Consider the following 17,894-nt stretch of genomic DNA (forward strand, 5'->3'; position numbering starts at 1 on the left):
GGAGGCCACTGGACTCAAGACCTAGTTCAAATAAGAAAGCATTTATAGGACTCTCAAAAGGAATAGATGGGCATGGGAGTGTGGCCAGGGAAAGAGAGGAATTCTGGGCTTGAACCACTGCATAGACTGTGTCATTTACTAAGATGAGGAAGATGGGGAGAGGAGCCGGTCTGGGCATTGGACGAGGTAAGTGTGAGACGCCATATGGTGACAGCTGAATGGGCAGCTGGGCAGCTGAGATGGGAACTGAGGGGAGGGGAAAGGACGGAGACACGAACCGGGTGGGGGTTAGCAAGAACTGCTGTGCAGAGTGAGGGGACTGTGGGACTGCAGGGCCCACGAGGAGCAGGGAGCCTGCCTGGGACAGGGCGTTGGACTCCCTCTTTACAGTCAAGTTTACCCGGAGGAGCCAGCAGAGGCCAAGGGGAAAGAAGAGCCTGTGAGGGTGGCAGGAGACACAAAAGAGCGGGGGCCACAGATGCCAGGAGCAGCTGGTGGCCGGATGCGTGGAATCTCAGAATGGAATGATGGTGGATTTAGCAGCTTGGAAGTCATCGGTGACCTCGACAAGACAGTCTTGGGGGGAAAGTGGGACATGGGGGGAACTTCTCGTCACCTCTTTACCAATCTTCCTCCTCCTGAGGACCCCCCGTGTAGGCCAGAACTCAGGGAGTCATCCGGAGCCCTCCCTCCCTCACCTGCACCTCCTCACCCCTCCAACGCTCCACTTCCCAACTCGCTCAACTCCATCTCTGCTTCTCCATCTGCTCCAACCTCCATTTAGGTCACACTTCCTCTTCCTCGGGCTTCCGACTGGCTCTGACCCACTGCTCGGCTGCTGCTCTCCTTCCCCCCAGGCCACCTGCAACTTCCCGGGATGGCTCTAAAATGCACACCTGACCCTGAGTCTCCAGTACTCAAGCCTCCTGACTCCCATCACCCTCAAGATGATAGACACGGCTGGGCACGGTGGCTGACACTTGTAGTCCCGGCACTTTGGGAGGCCGAGGCCAGCAGATCATGAGGTCAAGAGATCCAGACCAGCCTGGCCAACACGGTGAAACCCCGTTTCTACTAAAAATACAAAAATTAGCCAGACGTGGTGGCGCACGCCTGTAATCCCAGTTTCTCGGGAGGCTGAGGTAGGAGAATCACTTGAACCTGGCGGGGCGGAGGTTGCAGTGAGCCAAGATTGTGCCACTGTACTCCAACCTGGCAACAGAGTGAGACTCTGACTCAAAAAAAAAAGATAAGACTCCATGTCTAAATGACCCGACCCCTGCCTCCTCCAGCCCTTTCATCTCCCCTCACTCCTGAAGGGCACCAGCATACACCACCCCGAAATATGCCTCTTTAGCAGATGGATTCCTTAGACCTAAAGGGATTTGAAAACCAGCAGAAGCAGAAGCTATTAACCTCCCCTAACTGCCTGAAAATAGAGGATACATTTTCCCTTCATAAAGGAAATTTATATTTATAAAGGAAATTTCCATTTGTAAAGATATTTCTGCACCAGGAAGAGAGCTACTTCCAGAGACAAATCTTGACACCTGACAGACTCTCACTTGCATAGCAAGACAACCCTTATTTCCCACACAGGTCCTCCCTCACCTTACCTCCCACCCCAGAACCCCAAACCTCTTTTTCTTGAGTTAGCCTAATATGGTATGTATATATGGTAGCCTAATATGGTATGATGGGGGTGCCTCCATCATCTGGCCATCTCCTTGAGCCACATTTTCTTTGTAAATTTCCATGTACGAGTAATTAAAGTTGTTTTTGTTTGTTTTTCTCTCTTGTTACTCTGTGTTTCATCAGTTATGAGGGTACAGGGAAAATATTTTTCTCTCTAACACTCTCCTACATCTGCCCCTCCATTGCAACCTTGGAGAGCTCCTTCTTTTTTACCTGCTTGTCTGTTTTCTCCTGCCCATCCCTCAGCTAAAGCATCACCTCCTCCAGGAAGCCTTCCATGACTGCTTCCCACCCTCTCAGACACCTGGCCGTGACTGATGGCCACTCACCTGCTGCACAGGCTCAATGGTCAGCTCCATGTAGCGACTGATTGCTGTCATTGTCCTCAGTGACTTGCAGTGTGACAGTGTGGTGATAGGCACCCAATCCGAATTCTTGCAAGCAAAGGCAGGGAGACAGAAAGGAGAATTCTCAGTCAGGAGGCATTTTCTAAAAACAAGGTCACATTTTATTCAAAAGGGTCCCCGTGGTATTTTCTCTCTCTCTCTTTTGTTTTGTTTTACAGCACATCTCACTTTCGGCTTCCTATGTGTCTTATCTTTCTCTTTCAGGTCACAGTAATTCAGTATTTCCCAAATTTTGCAGCACAGTAGAATCAATTAGGAATCTATTATTATTTTTTTTTTTTGTAGAGACCAGTTTCACTGTGTTGCCAGGTTGGTCTTGAAGTCCTGCACTCAAGGGATCCAGGAGTGATCCTCCCGAAGTGCTGGGCTCCCGAAGTGCTGGGATGACAGGCGTGAGCCGCCACTCCCGGCCTCTTCTGCTTTTGAAGCTCCCCAGCTGAGCAGCGATCTGGAGTAAGCTGTGATGGAGGCACTGCGTTCCAGCCTAGGTGACAGAGTGAGACCCTATCGTACAAACAAAACCACGAGTGTTTACTTCCCACTTCCAGACATTCTGATTTCATTGGTACGAGATGTAACTGGGAAGTGGATAGTTTAAACGCTCCCCAGGTCATTCTGACACGTGGCAAAGTTTGGGAACCACTGCAATAGGTGCCAAATAAGTGCTTTTGCAAAGCTGTGGTCCTCTAACCTTGGTGCACATCAGAAGCACCCTGTGGGCTTGCTACAATACAGATTGCGCCGGGCACGGTGGCTAAAGCCTGTAATCCCAGCACTCTGGGAGGCCGAGGCAGGCCGATCACCTGAGGTTAGGAGATAGAGAACAGCCTGGTCAACATGGTGACCTGTCTCTACTAAAAATACAGGTGCCCGCCACCACACCCAGCTAATTTTTGTATTTTTAGTAGAGACGGGGTTTCACCACGTTGGTCAGGCTGATCTCAAACTCCTGACCTTGTGATCTGCCCGCCTCGGCCTCCCAAAGTGCTGGGATTACAGGCGTGAGCCACTGCACCTGACCCCCAAAACAACACTTTTAAAGATCAGCTTTCTAGCATTATCAACTAAAAAAACAAAACAAAACAAAACAAAACAAAAACAAGGAACAGAATAAGTAGTTACACTGCAATGACCACAGATAGCAAATGGGTCCTTCTGGCTTGAGAGGAGTTTTTAGAGGCAGCATCACAAGCCGATCCCCAAAGGCGGGATCACGTAGCTGGGTGTGCTGACAGGCTCTGGAGCCCTGTGTTAGGTGGTGGGAACGACACGGATGTTAAAGATGCTTGTGAAAGTGGGAATACAGGTTTTGAAGAAATAGGAGTGAAAATCACATAATGTATGTTTTTGAGATAGGGTCTCACTCTGTAGCTCAGGTTGGAGTGCAGTGGCACCATCTTGGCTCACTGCAACCTCTGCCTCCAGGATCAAGAGATCCTCCTGCCGCACCTCCTAAGTAGCTGGGACTACAGGTGCGCACCACCACACCCGGCCAACTTTTTTTTGTATTTTTGGTAGAGACGGGGTTTCACCCTGTTGTCCAGGCTGGTCTTGTGCTCCTGAGCTCAAGCAATCCACCTGCCTTGGCCACCCAAAGTGCTGGGATTACAGGAGTGAGCCACTGCACCCGGATGAAAATCACATTATTGAAAAATGATGCAGGTATGTAGCATGTGAACTTATATACCAGTAAGTAAATTCTTCAAAAGCATCAAGTGGCATTTGACTATTTCATCTACATTGTTATATTTATTAAGTCTTTAAGTGATCAAAAACACTTCAAAACATTTGTGTAATTGGGAAACTGGAGGATCCTGTGGCATCCGAGGTTCCCTTAGCTTTGAACATAAACAGCAGGTTTTTAAAGTGACCAGCTGGGCCAGGCACCATGGCTCACGCCTGTAATCCCAGCACTTTGGGAGGCGAAGGTGGGCGGATCACCTGAGGTCAGGAGTTCGAGACCAGCCTGGCCAACATGGTGAAACCCCATTCGTCTCTACTAAAAATACAAAAAATTAGCTAGGCGTGGTGGCACGTGCCTGTAATCCCAGCAACTTGGGAGGCTAAGGCGGGAGAATCACTTGAACCTGGGAGGCAGAGGTTGCAGTGAGCTGAGATTGTGCTACTGCACTCCAGCCTGGGCAACAGAGCAAGACTCCATCTCAATCAATCAATCAATCAATCAATCGATTTAAAAAAAATAAAAATAAAGTGACCAACTGGGCAAGCAGGGAAGGACTTCCGGAATTCCCAAGCCCCGGCCCTCATGGAGGCTCACTGCCCCGTCCACTCCATGCCAGTAAACAGGATGGGCCCGTTACATGTCATGTGTTAGGTTTGGCCACTGTTCCGTCAGCGAGACAGGACAGCTGTCTGAGTCGCCTGCAGAGAACACTCGGCAGGCAGCTTTCACACGTCCGCAGTATCCTGCTGTTTCTCAAGATACTGTTGCGGGACCGGAGTTTTCCAGCCAGAGAGACCTTGTCCTCGTTTCTCGCCTCCGGGTTTTCCTCCTCTTTCTCTGCACAGGTCAAAAGCGCTTGGGTGTCAGGGCTCTCTCTGGATTCAGTGGCAAATCCTAAGGCCTGTCTCATCTTGCTCTTCATCACACACGAAAGGAAAATAATCTGAGATGGTGGAAGTTAAGGTAGGAATATTCTAGCAGCCTAGCGCAGCCCTTCACCCCTTCACACCATGCTGCCACCTCCCTCCCCACTCACCTACTCTCCTCCCTCCCTGGTATTATCTTGCCTGGGACAGAGAGGAGCTCATCTGAAGACAGGGCTAGGGTGGATATTCCTGTCCCCATGTCCCCACGAGGGCCCAGCATCCAATGTGACCCTGTCCCTAACAAGGACTTGGTAAATATTTGCGAAACAAAAGCATTTTGTAAAACATCTTTCTTGACAGGCCTGGCTTACAGTGACAATACATGCGGTCGGTTGGATAGCATCCCTGAAAATTCAGATCCACCTCTGAATGTGACCCCCTTTTTTTTTTTTGAGACAGAGTCTTGCTCTGTCACCCAGGCAGGAGTGCGGTGGTATGATCTTGGCTCACTGCAACCCCTGCCTCCTCAGTTCAAGTGATTCTCTTGCCACAGCGTCCCAAGTAGCTGGGATTACAGGCACCTGCCATTATGCCCGGGTAATTTTTATATTTTTAGTAGAGGTGGGGTTTCACCATGTTGGCCAGGCTAGTCTCCAACTCCTGACCTCAGGTGATCCTCCCGTCTCGGCCTCCCACAGTGCTGGGATTACACGTGTGAGCTGCTGCACCTGGCCCAGACTGTGACCTTATTCGGAAGTAGGGTCCTTGCTGATATCATTAGACAATGAAGTCATAGTGGATTGGACTGCGCCCTAACTCCAACAGCTGGGGTCCCTATAAGAAGAGGAGACACACGAAGATACACCAAGGGAAGAAGGCCATGTGAAGGCCGAGGCAGAAATGAAAACGATGCTGCCATGTGCCAAGGGACACCAGGAGCCACTAGCAGCTCCTGCAACTCCACTAGCAGCTGGAAAAGGCAAGCAAAGATCCCTCTAGCGCCTGCAGAGAGGGTGTGGCCCTGCCTTGCCTTCATACACCCCACCACCAACACGCCATAGCCATTATCCACAGTCAGCATCTAAAAATACAAAAATTTTCAGTCTCCACTAAAAATACAAAAATTAGCCAGATGTGGTGGCATGCACCTGCAGTCCCAGCTACTCGGGAGGCTGAGGCAGGAGAATTGCTTGAACTTGGAAGGTGAAGGTTGCAGTGAGGCAAGATCACGTCACTGCACTCCAGCCTGGGCAACACAGTGAGACTCCATCTCAAAAAAAAAAAAGAAAGAAAGAAACATAAAACTACAAATAATTGCATTTGCATTTGCCGGCCCCAAGCTTCAAACCACTCCCTGACTGCTGGGAGAGTTCCATCTAGCAAGAGAAAAGGAGCGTGGGAGCGGGGCAGTGAGGGGAGGAGACACAGGCCTCCTCCGGCTGCAAGCAGGGAACTCCCCAGGCCTAGGGTGGATACAGCGAGGTCCAGCGCCGCGCGGCCGAGGGAGGTCAGGAACCAGGGTGTGGCCCGCAGCAGGTACTCAGGCTGCCGGTCGTGGGCCACAATGGCCGAGGCATAGAGGAGGCCAGCCAGGGCCGAGAGGAGCCGAGTCCACAGGTGGATGGAAGGAAATGTCTTCCCCCGGCACTGGGCAGAGAGAGGGAGGGGCTAGGCAGGGAGCAGCAGCAGATCACAAGACCCAGGGCCCTCAGTGGCACAGCAGGTTGCCGGGCCAGCCCTCTGCCTGCAGCCAGTCCCCCAGGGCAATGCTTCTGTTAGACTTCCAGCTTTTGCTCGAGTTACTTTTTCTGCCTATCAGACTCCTACTCATCCCTCAGAACCTGACTTAAACTTAACTCTGGGAAACCTCCCCTTACCAATTCAACCCTAAGGGGAGCAAGCAACTCCCTTTTCTGAGCCCTAACACATCCCTCCAGCAGAGTACCTTTGATTGATCATGACTCAGCCCTTTATACAGTCAGAGGGCTCCTGAGGGCTGGGTGGGGGTCCTCGCCATCCCAGGGCCCCAGCACCTGACACTGGGCAGCGGCTCCCCAATGTCCGCTGGGAGAACGTGAGGGAGACTGGGATGGTTTGGACATTCGTCCCCCCAGATCTCACGTTGAGTTGTAATCCCCAGTGTTGGAGGTGGGGCCTGGTGGGAGGAGGTTGGATCATGAGGTGGATTTCTCATGAATGGTTTGGCACCATCCCCTGGGTGCTGGCCTCGCGAGAGTGAGTTCTCCTGAGATCTGGCTGTTTAAAAACGTGTGTGTGGCACCTTCCCTTCCACCCTCTTGCGCTCTCTCTGCCTGTTCACACTTTGCCTTCAGCCATGAGTAAAAGCTCCCTGAGGCCTCCCCAGAAGCCCAGCAGATGCAGGCGTCAGGGATTGGGTGCCTGCAAAACCGTGAGCCAATTATATCTTTACAAGTGACCCAGCCTGAGGCAACGCAAGAACAGCCTGACACAGAGACCGAATCAGAAGAGCTGAGACCTGGCCCTTCTCTCCCTGGGATCGCTGATTCTGACCCAGGTCACATGGGGAAGATCCAAAAAATGAGAGATGATATTCTGGAAATTTTAAAGCCAAGAGGACATTTCTGAAAAATACGTAATAAAAATACTGGTTCAACAAAAGGAAATATGCACTATTTATATTCATATGTAAGTAGCCTTTATATGCAGAAAGTCACTCTATATATATGAATATGTATATACACAAACACCATATATTTCTGATTATATACTTATATATTTAAATATATGAATTAAAATTGTAAACAGTTTATATATTAAATTCATTAGAGTTTTAATTCACATATTATAATTATAATTCACATATTATAATTATAATTCATTATAATTTTAATTCACATATTATAAATTATAATTCATTAGATGAGCTCATATATAAATTATAGTTTTTACATAATTTAGTTTTATATAAATTAGACTATATATAAAGTTTATATATAATTTAGTTTATATATATATAACTCAGTTTATATATAATACATATAAAATTTAGTTTGTATGTAATACATATGTAAACTCATTAGATGCTCATTACCTATGTTCATTTGATGACCGTATTTACAGATATATAGACCTTGGCTAGGGAATGAGAAAATTCCAGAGAAAAGCACATTTTGGCCAATTTTGCCCCACTTTAAATTTAACTCTTAAAAATAATCTGCGTCCCCTCGTTTGTCCCCAGGCCCCCCTGTGTCTGGCCCGCCCCCAAAAGACTGCGTAGGGGAGAGAGCACAGTGCATGCTTCGCCAGGGAGCAGCAGCTGGGAGGGTGAGCCCTGGCCCACTGCGCCCAGAGGCTGAGGGTGGAGACGACACCCTTTCCCTTCGGCCCTTTCTACCTCACACAGGAAGCAGCACTGCTATGGCTAGAGGTGCTTGGCGCCCCCACCCCCGACCTAAGCACCCACCACCATGTTAGAGAGGACAGTGACGGCCAGGGGGAGGTGGCGGGCAGAGTGGGGCTGGGCCTTGCTCTCGCTGCTGCTCAGGATGAACCGCGCTGGGGAGCCCTCTGCCCTCATTCCTGTGCTAAGCCAGTGACAGTGACCACTGTCCTCCAAAGCAGTCTTTTCCCAGGGTCAGTCCTGGGGTCGACCCTGAGAAAAATGGAGAGCTCTATTTACCTGCAGTGCCAGACATACAGTAGGTGCTTAACCACTGCTTGAAGAACGGAACTGGATTGTGACTGGACGAGACGTGGCAGTCCCTCTCCAGCCTAGGCAGGCCTTGCCTACAGACAGGACAGAGGCCGGAGGCACGCCCCAGCCTGGGCTGCCTGGCACATCCACGTAAGGGCTGGAGGCAGGACAGGCCTCAGATGGTCTCTGCAGCTGCCAGGACTCCTGGTGTCAGCACAACGCTTCACTCATCTGTGGGTATTTCATACCCCTTGGCCCACTCAAGGACTCACTCCTGGAGCAATGGGAACGTTGCCACCAAAGTGACCTAGCCATTTTCTCCTTGGCAACCTCACCATGGCCAAATTAGGAGCAGCTTCTGGGAGAGCCAGGGTCTGAAGCCATGCTGACCTGGCTTCCCAGAACACCCCAAACCCTGCTGGGTTTCTCCCTACGAAGGGTACCCTAGCTCTGGGCTCTTCTTCCTGGAACCAGAGTCACTGAGAGGCGGCAGCAGCTCCTTACCTAGAAATACAGCATGTTTCCTTTCCGGAGTCCCTAGTGCAATTTCACTCTCTTGTCCTGCCTGGGGCCCTCAGGCTTCAATACCTTGTAGTGATGGGGAGCTGACACCTCCTAAGGCAGGGGTAATGCTGGCGGCTCTCCAGATGCCAGGCACTGTGCAGTGTCTTACCCTGAAGTTCTTCCTTTTACTCAACAGGAAGGGGCCGGGCGTGGTGGCTCCCACCTGTAATCCCAGCACTTGGGAGGCCGAGGCAGGTGGACCACCTGAGGTCGGGAGTTTGAGACCAGCCTGGCCAACATGGAGAAACCCAGTCTCTACTAAAAATACAAAAATTAGCTGGGCGTGGTGGTGCACTCCTGTAGTCCCAGCTACGCGGGAAGCTGAGGCAGAAGAATCACTTGAACCCAAGGAGCTACCCAAACCTGGGAGAGGATTGAGGCCTGGAACAGATCCTTCCCTAGCGCCTGCAGAAGGAGCATGGCCCTGCCGGCACCTTGATCTCAGACTTCTGACCTCTGGCACTGAGACAATAAATTTCTGTTTTTGAAAGTTAGTGGCACTTTGTTATGACAGCCCTAAGGAGCTACTACCAGCGGTCAGGGCACAGTGCCAGCTTCTTCAAAGGCCTTCATGCAACCTGGTCTCTCAGCTCTGGCACTACCCTGGAGAGCCACCCCGGTGGGCTGTTGAGCTGAGCCCAGTGCTCGCCACTCTCCCCTCCATTAATCTAAAGACAGGACACCCGCTGATGAGGCCCAGGCCCCGCGAGGCTTCTGGCAGTCACAGCACAGAAAGCAGCTTCACTGACTTCACCAACCACCACGAACTACCCTCCAGTGCTGAATGCTGTATCCCTGGAGCTGCTATTCAACCAAGACACTCTTGGGCAAGTAATTTTTTTTTTTTTTTTGAGATGGAGTATTGCTCAGTCACCTAGGCTAGAGTGCAATGGCGCGATCTCGGCTCACTGCAACCTCCACCTCCTGGGTTCAAGTGATTCTCCCTGCCTCAGCCTCCAGAGTAGCTGGGATTACACGCACCCGCCACCACGCCTGGCTAATTTTTGTACTTTTAATAGAGACGGGGTTTCACCATGCTGGTCAGGCTGGTCTTGAATTCCTGACCTCAAGTGATCCACCCACCTCGGCCTCTCAAAGTGCTGGGATTACAGGCATGAGCCACTGCACTCAGCCGATTCTTTTTAGACTAAATGGGCCTATGACATGTCATGGTGCTGGGTTTACCCACTGTTCCGTCAGTGAGACAGGAACAGCTGTCTCAGAGTCGTCTGCAGAGAAAACTTGGCAGAGCAGCCGTCACACGTCCACAGTGTCTCGCAGTTTCTCAGGCGCTTTCACGCATGGGGGCTTTTCCTGTGTGCTCTCCTCTGCCGATGGCCTTTCCCTAGCCTGTGTCCTCAAATTCACGTTCCCTCCTGAGGCAACATGACGTCTCCCCCCACCCCACAGGCTGGCAGTGTAAACAGTTTTCGCCCTTGCTCATTGGAAGAACGTAGGAGCCCTCTCTCTCTCTCTGACACCCCAAACATTTGTTTCTATCTTTCTCGAAGCGTTAGGAGATGCTGTTTCAAGTTCCTGTGTCTTCCATGAGACTGTGAGCTCCTGGAGGGCAAGCGCTCGCCCCTGGGCACACCTTATCCCCCACAGGACTGGCTGACACAGGGCCTCCCTCAATGTGGATGCCTGGAGAATGCCTGCCAATAAGACACTCTTTTTTTTTGAGATGGAGTTTTGCTCTTGTTGCCCAGGCTGGAGTGCAATGGCATGATCTCGGCTCACTGCAACCTCTGCCTCCTGGGTTCAAGTGATTCTCCTGCCTCAGCCTCCAGAGTAGCTGGGATTACAAGCATGCACCACCATGCCTGGCTAATTTTTGTATTTTAGTCGAGACAGGGTTTTACCGTGTTGGTCAGGCTGGTCTCAAACTCCTGACCTCAAGTGATCCACCCGCCTCGGCCTCCCAAAGTGCTGGGATTACAGGCGTGAGCCACTGCGCCTGGCCTAAGACACTCTTGATCTACACAGAACCTCCTACCTGACTGCCTGGAGTCTCTCAAATCTCATTCTCTCGTGGGTTTAGCCAGCCTCGGGGGCTGTTTCCTCACAGCCTGCTTTTCATTTGCTACAGGAAATGGGAAAGAACACAAGGACTTTCCCCGAGAGGCTCCCGCCGTCCTCAGGACGCCCTGGGCTGACTGCCCCTCTCCACACACATCCCCTCCTTGCTGCCATACACACTAACGCTCTTCAGAAAAAGCTGAGTCCGCGTGCATGCACCCACGGTGACACCACACTCCCGTCCCGTGACCCTCTCAGGACGCTCCCAGGTGCCCTGAGACCTGCCATGTGACCCACAGTCCCAGCCCCACCCCAGCCTCACAATTCTGGAGAGAGGGGGGATCCGAGAAGCCCAGGAGCCAAAGGCGGCCATGCTACCCAGCAGGTAGCCGAGGATCTCAGTGTTTTCCTGCAAGAACAGGTGATCCACCATTAGCACTCTGCAGAGACTGGCCATGTGCCCCAAGAAGCAGACAAAGCTCAGGATTCCTTTTCTGCTTTCAGAGGTTTCTTCCAACAAAGGAAGGCTTAACCCCAGTCCCCTAGCCCCCGCCTCATCCCACCCCAGGCATTTGGCAGGACATGCAGTACCCGGAGTCCTCCCCAGGGCGGCCCAGCCTCACCTGCAGCAGGCTCGCCAGCAGCCTCCGCTGTGGCCCCCGGATGGTGGCTGAAGCCTTTGGGACAGCAACCCAGAGAGCCCAGCATGGGCCCAGGCTCAGCGGCAGGGCCAGGGCAAACACACTGGCCCTGAGCTGCCGCCTCCTCTTCCTCTCTCGGGCTTCCCAATCTGCAATAGACACCAAAATCCCACAGGGCTCCTGGAACCTAGACCTTGTCAGATAGCTGCGTGGGAAGAACTGGTGTCAGCTCCCCACACGATGCCAAAACGAGTTCCCAAGTTATTCTGCAGGCCAGCTCCTCCCCACCCTCCAGGGCTCTGTAGTTGTGCCACCTCTTCAAGGAGCCCTTCCTCTCCACCACCAATTGATTGCACACCCCGCCCCCATAACGTGCTGTTCTCCTTCCTTAGGCAGAGATGACATTATCTTCTCTCATATGCATCTGCATGTAGACAGCAGTGCCTCTTCTGGACTAGAGCTCCTAAGCATAAGGCACCATCCCCTGGTGGTTTCTCCAGTCTCCACAGATCAGAACTGGTATAAGCGTGGTAAAAGCATCGACCAGTGAATCAGTGACGGCACCAGTGGGAACTGTGCGCAGGGCAAACAGCAATGAGCGGTGTCTTTGTCCTTGAAGCGTAAGATAGGCACTCCTCTGAGCAATTCTGTTTATTTTTTCTTTTAGAGATGAGGTCTTTGCCCAGGCTGGACTTGAACTCCTGGGCTCAAGCGATCTCCCACGTTGGCCTCATGAGTGGCTGGGATTCCAGGTGGAAGCCACTGCCCAGCTCTCTCCTGAGAAACTCTAAAAAGAGCGTTTCTCTTCTGGGGAGCACTGAGCCGCTGAGGGCGCGCTACACTACACACTGACGCAGCCCCCTTGGATTTACTGATTTATTTTCGAGACAGGGTCTCGCTCTGTCACCCAGGCCGGAGTGCAGTGGCGCAATCACCACGCACTGCAGCCTCCACCTCCTGGACTCAAGTGATCCTCCCACCTCAGCTTCCCAAGGAGCTGGGACCACAGGCAATGTACCATCACACCCAGCTGCTTTTTAAAATGTTTGTAGAGATAGCATCTTGCTATGTCGCCCAGGCTGGCCTCAAACTTTTGGCCTCAAGCAGTCTTCCCAACTCAGCCTCCCAAAGTGCTGGGATTACAGGTGTGAGCCACGGCACCACATGGTTCATCCCCTCTTTTTTTTTTTGAGACGGAGTTTTGCTCTTGTTGCCCACGTTGGAGTGCAGTGGTGCAATCTGCAACCTCCAGTTCCCGGGTTTACACGATTCTCCTGCCTCAGCCTCCCAAGTAGCTGGGATCACAGGTGCATGCCACCACGTCCAGCTAATTTTTGTATTTTTTTAGTCGGGACAGGGTTTCATCATGTTGGCCGGGCTGGTCTTGAACTCCTGACCTCAAAATGATCTGCCTGTCTTGGCTTCTCAAAGCACTGGGATTACAGGGGTGAGCCACCACACCCAGTCCCTCATCCCCTTTTTGAACAAGGGCCCAAGGTCATGGCTGACCCTTCTCAAGAAGCCCCAGCCACAGATACCTGGGGCCACTCACCCTGGCCCAGCCATTTCCAACCCCTGCCGTGCCTGTGGTGGCCCGTGCCCATTCCTGCCACCCACTTCCAGTAGCTGTGAAGCTTCGCCTGACCACCCCAAACCTGCAGGCTAAGCTATCCCTATTCATGCCCAAGCCCTGCTCCACGCCTCCTCCTAGCCTTTGCTCATGCCGCTGTGTGCCTGGAGTGCCCTGCCTGTGGCCCCAGCTCTAGTGCCACGTGCTTGACACTGGCAGCCCTTCCCTCCCTCTGGCTGCCCACAGTGTGCACATACCCCCAAGCTGGCAGCCCTAACGCAGGGCGACAAGAGCAAAACTCCATCTCAAAAAAAAAAAAAAAAAAAAAAAGAGGGATGAACCACGTGGTGCCGTGGCTCATGCCTGTAATCCCAGCACTTTGGGAGGCTGAGTTGGGAAGATTGCTTGAGGCCAAAAGTTTGAGGCCAGCCTGGGCGACATAGCAAGACCCTATCTCTACAAACATTTTAAAAAGTAGCTGGCAGCCTAAAAGAAGGACCCTCTCCTTCTTTTTTTGGGGGAGTGTTATTTTTGCTTTTCTTTTGAGACGGAGTCTCGCTCTGTCACCCCGGCTGGAGTGCAGTGGTGCGATCTCAGCTCACTGCAACCTCTGCCTCCCGGGTTCAAGCGATTCTCTTGCCTCAGGTTCCCAAGTAGCTGGGACTACAGGCGCCTGCCATCACGCCTGGCTAATTTTTCTATTTTTAGTAGAGACGGGGTTTTACCATGTTGGCCAGGATGGTCTCGATCTCCTGACCTCGCGATCTGCCCGCCTCAGCCTCCCACAGTGCTGGGATTACAGGCATGAGCCACCACATCTGGCCCTTCTCCTTTGTTTGTGCCTGGCTGGGACCCACTCAGGGAGTGATAAGGGATAGGCATTCGGCATGCTGATGCATGAATGGGTGAATAAAGACAGGAAAAGACAGCCACACACTCACCTGAATTAGACTTGAATTTGGATCCACAGACTGGGAAGAGAATGAACATAAAGTTCACTAAGTCAACAGCTGCTAGGTAGGCACCAGTGAAAACCTGGGAGCAAACGGGAACAGTCTTGGCATTCAAGCATCTTTTCTCAGCCCTTACAGCGTCTGTCATCCGGGACCCTGTATCACATGGGTTACACTGATGCGGTGTCTCCACGTGTGTTCCTCCAGGGACACCTCCCGCCAACCCCAGAAAAGTCCACTATCATCTCCACTTGGCTGATGAGGAGATGAGGTGTTTATATGACTGAACCCAAGGTAGGCAGATGCCCACCAGCAGGGTTGGGATAAGAGCCCAGCCCCCCAGCTCTATTCCACACACGTCCCACTGCATGAGGCAGTCTCTGCTGTGTACCTTTGGCCCACTGAGCTTCTCTGGCCCTCAGTTTCCTCATCTGCAAAACAAGCACACTAACAGTGCCTCCGTCAAAGACTGTCAGGACTTGAGACAGTACATGGGCAGTGTTTAGACCAGTGTCTGGGGAAAGCAAACGACTTCTAAAGGCACCAGCTACTCTGACAGTAGAGTCGGCGGTGAAGAACTTGCATTGTGGTGTTTGAGTCTCGGAATCTTGGCACTGCTACTTACTAGATGGGTGACCCTTAACCTCTCTATGCTTCAGTCTCCACGTCTGTAGAACAGAAATAATGAGGACACTCACGTCATAGGATGCTGGTATTCCAGGAGTCAATACCAAAAGGTCTGTACTGCCAAGTATGTAGTTAAGTTTTTAATGAATATTATTATTGGACTTGAGCTGGGACTTATCGTATTCTTTTTTTTTTTTTTTTTCTGAGATGAAGTCTTGCTGTTGTCCAGGCTGGAGTGCAGTGGCATGATCTCGGCTTACTGCAACCTCTGCCTCCCGGGTTCAAACGATTCTCCTGCCTCAGCCTACTGAGTAGATGGGATTACAGGCGTGCGCCACCATGCCCAGCTAGGTTTCTCCATGTTGGTCAGGCTGGTCTCCTGACCTCAGGCGATCTGCCCGCCTCACCCTCCCAAAGCGCTGGGATTGCAGGTGTGAGCCACTGCGCCCAGCTGGCCCTATTGTATTCTATTAGCTAATGAGAATGGGCATCGAAAATGAAAGGTGATTTGCTTTTGAGACAACACTGCTCGAAGCAGGGTCTAGAATGCTCCAAATCTGTGCTCTGCCCACTGAGCTGCTTTCCTTCATTTCTACCTGGATGGGCATAAGGCCAAGACCAATCCCATGAGGTGCCTCCACAGGGGGGCACAACAGGTTTTCTGGGGGAAAGGTGTTTTGGGATAGGAGCCTTCTGCACAGGCTTGTTGAGGGCCTGGGCTTTTAGGGAACTTGAAACTACTTCTCACTTGCCCCAAAGCCTACACCACTACCTAGGAAAGGACTCAGCCACCCCTACATAAGCTGGGGCTGGGTTAAAGCTATAAATTACTATTTATTGGGCACCTACTAGGTGCCAGGTGCTGTTTTAAGTGATGGGGATACAGCAGTGAACAAATCCTCGCCCTTGTAGAGCTGACATTCTAATGGGAGTTCATATACAAGAAGTAATTAACAGGTCAGGCGTGGTGGCTCAGGCCTGTAATCCTAGCACGTTGGGAGTCCAAGGCAGGCAGATTCCTGAGCCCAGGAGTTTGAGACCAACCTGGGCAACATGGTGAAACCCCGTCTCTATTAAAAATACAAAAAATTAGCTGGTGTGGTGGTGGGCGCCTGTAATCCCAGTTACTCGGGAGGCTGAGGCAGGAGAATTGCTTGAACCCAGGAGATGGAGGCTACAGTGAGCCAAGACCACACCACTGCATTCCAGCCTGGGTGACAGAGCAAGACTCTGTCTCAAAAAAAAAAGGAATACACACAGGTAAAGTATATGGTGTATTAGGGATTAAGCTATAGAAAAAAAAACAGATTAGAATAAGGGAATCCAGAACACTGGTGAAAGAGGTGGGTCACCATTATAAGCAGGGGAGGTCTTATTGAGAAGGTGACATTTTTTTTGCTTGTTTGTTTTTCAAGACAGAGTCTCGCTCTGTCGCCCAGGCCATAGTGCAGTGGGGTGATCTCGGCTCACTGCAACCTCCGCCTCCCAGGTTCAAGTGATTCTCCCTGCCTCAGCCTCCCAAGTAGCTGGGATTATAGGTGTGCACCACATCTGGCTAATTTTTGTATTTTTAGTAGAGATAGGGTTTCACCATGTTGGCCAGGCTGGTCTCAAACTCCTGACCTCAAGTGATTCGCCCACCTCAGTCTCCCAAAGTGCTGGGATTACAGTGTGAGCCACCGCTCCCGGCTATGCGAAGTGACTTTCGAGCAAAGACTTGAAGGACTAAGCAGGGAGCCAAGTGGATATCGGGAACAAGAGCCTCTGAGGGGGCAGGAAGAACAGCAAGGTTCTGAGGTGACACTATGCTATACATGTTGAAGCAACAAGACAGAAGCCACCTTCTGCAGCAGAGAGAAAGGCCAGGCCTCTCTTAGTGCTGGCCCAAGCCACTGTCAGCTGTCGGCCCCACATACCTGGATTGTGAGCTGTCTGGCGAGAACAGCCCCGACAGTGTCACACAGACTGGTCAGGAGGCAGCACGCAGCACACAGCGCCGACTGGTCCTGTCTGGATTTCTTTGCACATCTCAGATAGAGAAGCCTGGGGTGACAGGGGTGTGAACAGAACACAGGAACCGTGAGTTTGGACCCACACTCGTGTATCTGCAAAGGGAACTGTGACCCTGCACCCTCAGGCAGTGCTTTCTCCCCGGGGTAGTTAGGAGGTGTTTTTGAACCCAGTTAACAGATGGGAAACATTCAGAAGACTCCAGAACCGCCTGTCCAGACACCCACGGCAGGAGCTAGACCTCATGAGATGTGAAGACACCGCCTCTTTGAATGAAAAGGAATTACTTTCCAACTCCAAATCAGGGCGGCGCCATTTGATGGCCCCCACTTAGCACTGAAACAGTAGCCACCGTGTTTTATTTTTTGAAAAGGAAACAGGAGGGTTATAAAAGTAACTCAGGCTGGGTACGGTGGCTCACGCCTGCACTCTGGGAGGCCGAGGCGGGAGGATCATCTGAGGTCAGGAGTTCTAGACCATCCTGGCCAACATGGTGAAACCCTGTCTCTACTAAAAATACAAAAATTAGCCAGGCGTGGTGGTGAGAGCCTATAATCCCAGCTACTTGGGAGGCTGAGGCAGGAGAATTGCTTGAACCCAGGAGGCAGAGCTTGCAGTGAGCCGAGATGGTGCCACTGTACTCCAGCCTGGGCGACAAAGCGAGGCTCCGTCTCAAAAAAAAAAAAAAAAAGTAACCCAACCACTGCAGACAACTGCAGAGCAGAGTTAATTGCCTAATTAAAAAGACAACTTGTTTCTCTGAAATAAATTAAAGTGAAATTCTTCTAAACCATCTGTGAAGTGGGGCAGGCTGGCTTCTGCTGGCCTGTGTCCATGTTCTTTACACAGAGAGTCCTTTTGGCACTTTGGGCTGTCCCTCCCTCAGTGCCCCCACTGTCGCTTCTCCCCTTACAGTCCCTCCCCAGTCCATATCCACGGAGAAGATGCACAGAAGGGCAGGAAGGGGCTGGCCGTTTCTATCAGCGTCACTGGTAGGGCCTCTGAAACATGTTGTCGTACATGCCTCCTTGCTACATTTCGCTGGAGACACTGAGGCAGGGCAGCAGCTCCGGCTTCACTGCGGTTCACCGGAGGATGGTACTCGTTCCACATCCTTAGAACTATTTGGTGGATTCTGAGCGCCTGTCCTTGGGAATGGTGGATGAGGACAGAAGCCTGCTT

General features: G+C 51.6%; 1 protein-coding gene across 4 annotated transcripts in view; it reads right to left on the bottom strand.

Moving 5' to 3' along the window:
- Positions 1-17,894, bottom strand: part of TMEM44 (transmembrane protein 44) — a 40,788-nt gene that overhangs the window by 20,793 nt on the left and 2,101 nt on the right. For all 4 annotated transcript variants that reach the window (XM_017873475.1, XM_017873474.1, XM_017873476.1 and 1 more), the window contains exons 2-8: positions 16,619-16,745; positions 14,064-14,157; positions 11,535-11,701; positions 11,234-11,320; positions 6,129-6,299; positions 4,583-4,729; positions 2,025-2,129 (exon numbers count right to left, since the gene is read on the bottom strand). In XM_017873475.1, coding sequence (XP_017728964.1) covers positions 2,025-2,129; positions 4,583-4,729; positions 6,129-6,299; positions 11,234-11,320; positions 11,535-11,701; positions 14,064-14,157; positions 16,619-16,745 — 898 coding nt within the window. The remainder of the gene's footprint in view (positions 1-2,024; positions 2,130-4,582; positions 4,730-6,128; positions 6,300-11,233; positions 11,321-11,534; positions 11,702-14,063; positions 14,158-16,618; positions 16,746-17,894) is intronic.

This window comes from Rhinopithecus bieti, unplaced genomic scaffold (assembly GCF_001698545.2).
Source record: "Rhinopithecus bieti isolate Rb0 unplaced genomic scaffold, ASM169854v2 scaffold_5626, whole genome shotgun sequence".
NCBI classification, from domain to species: Eukaryota; Metazoa; Chordata; class Mammalia; order Primates; family Cercopithecidae; genus Rhinopithecus; species Rhinopithecus bieti.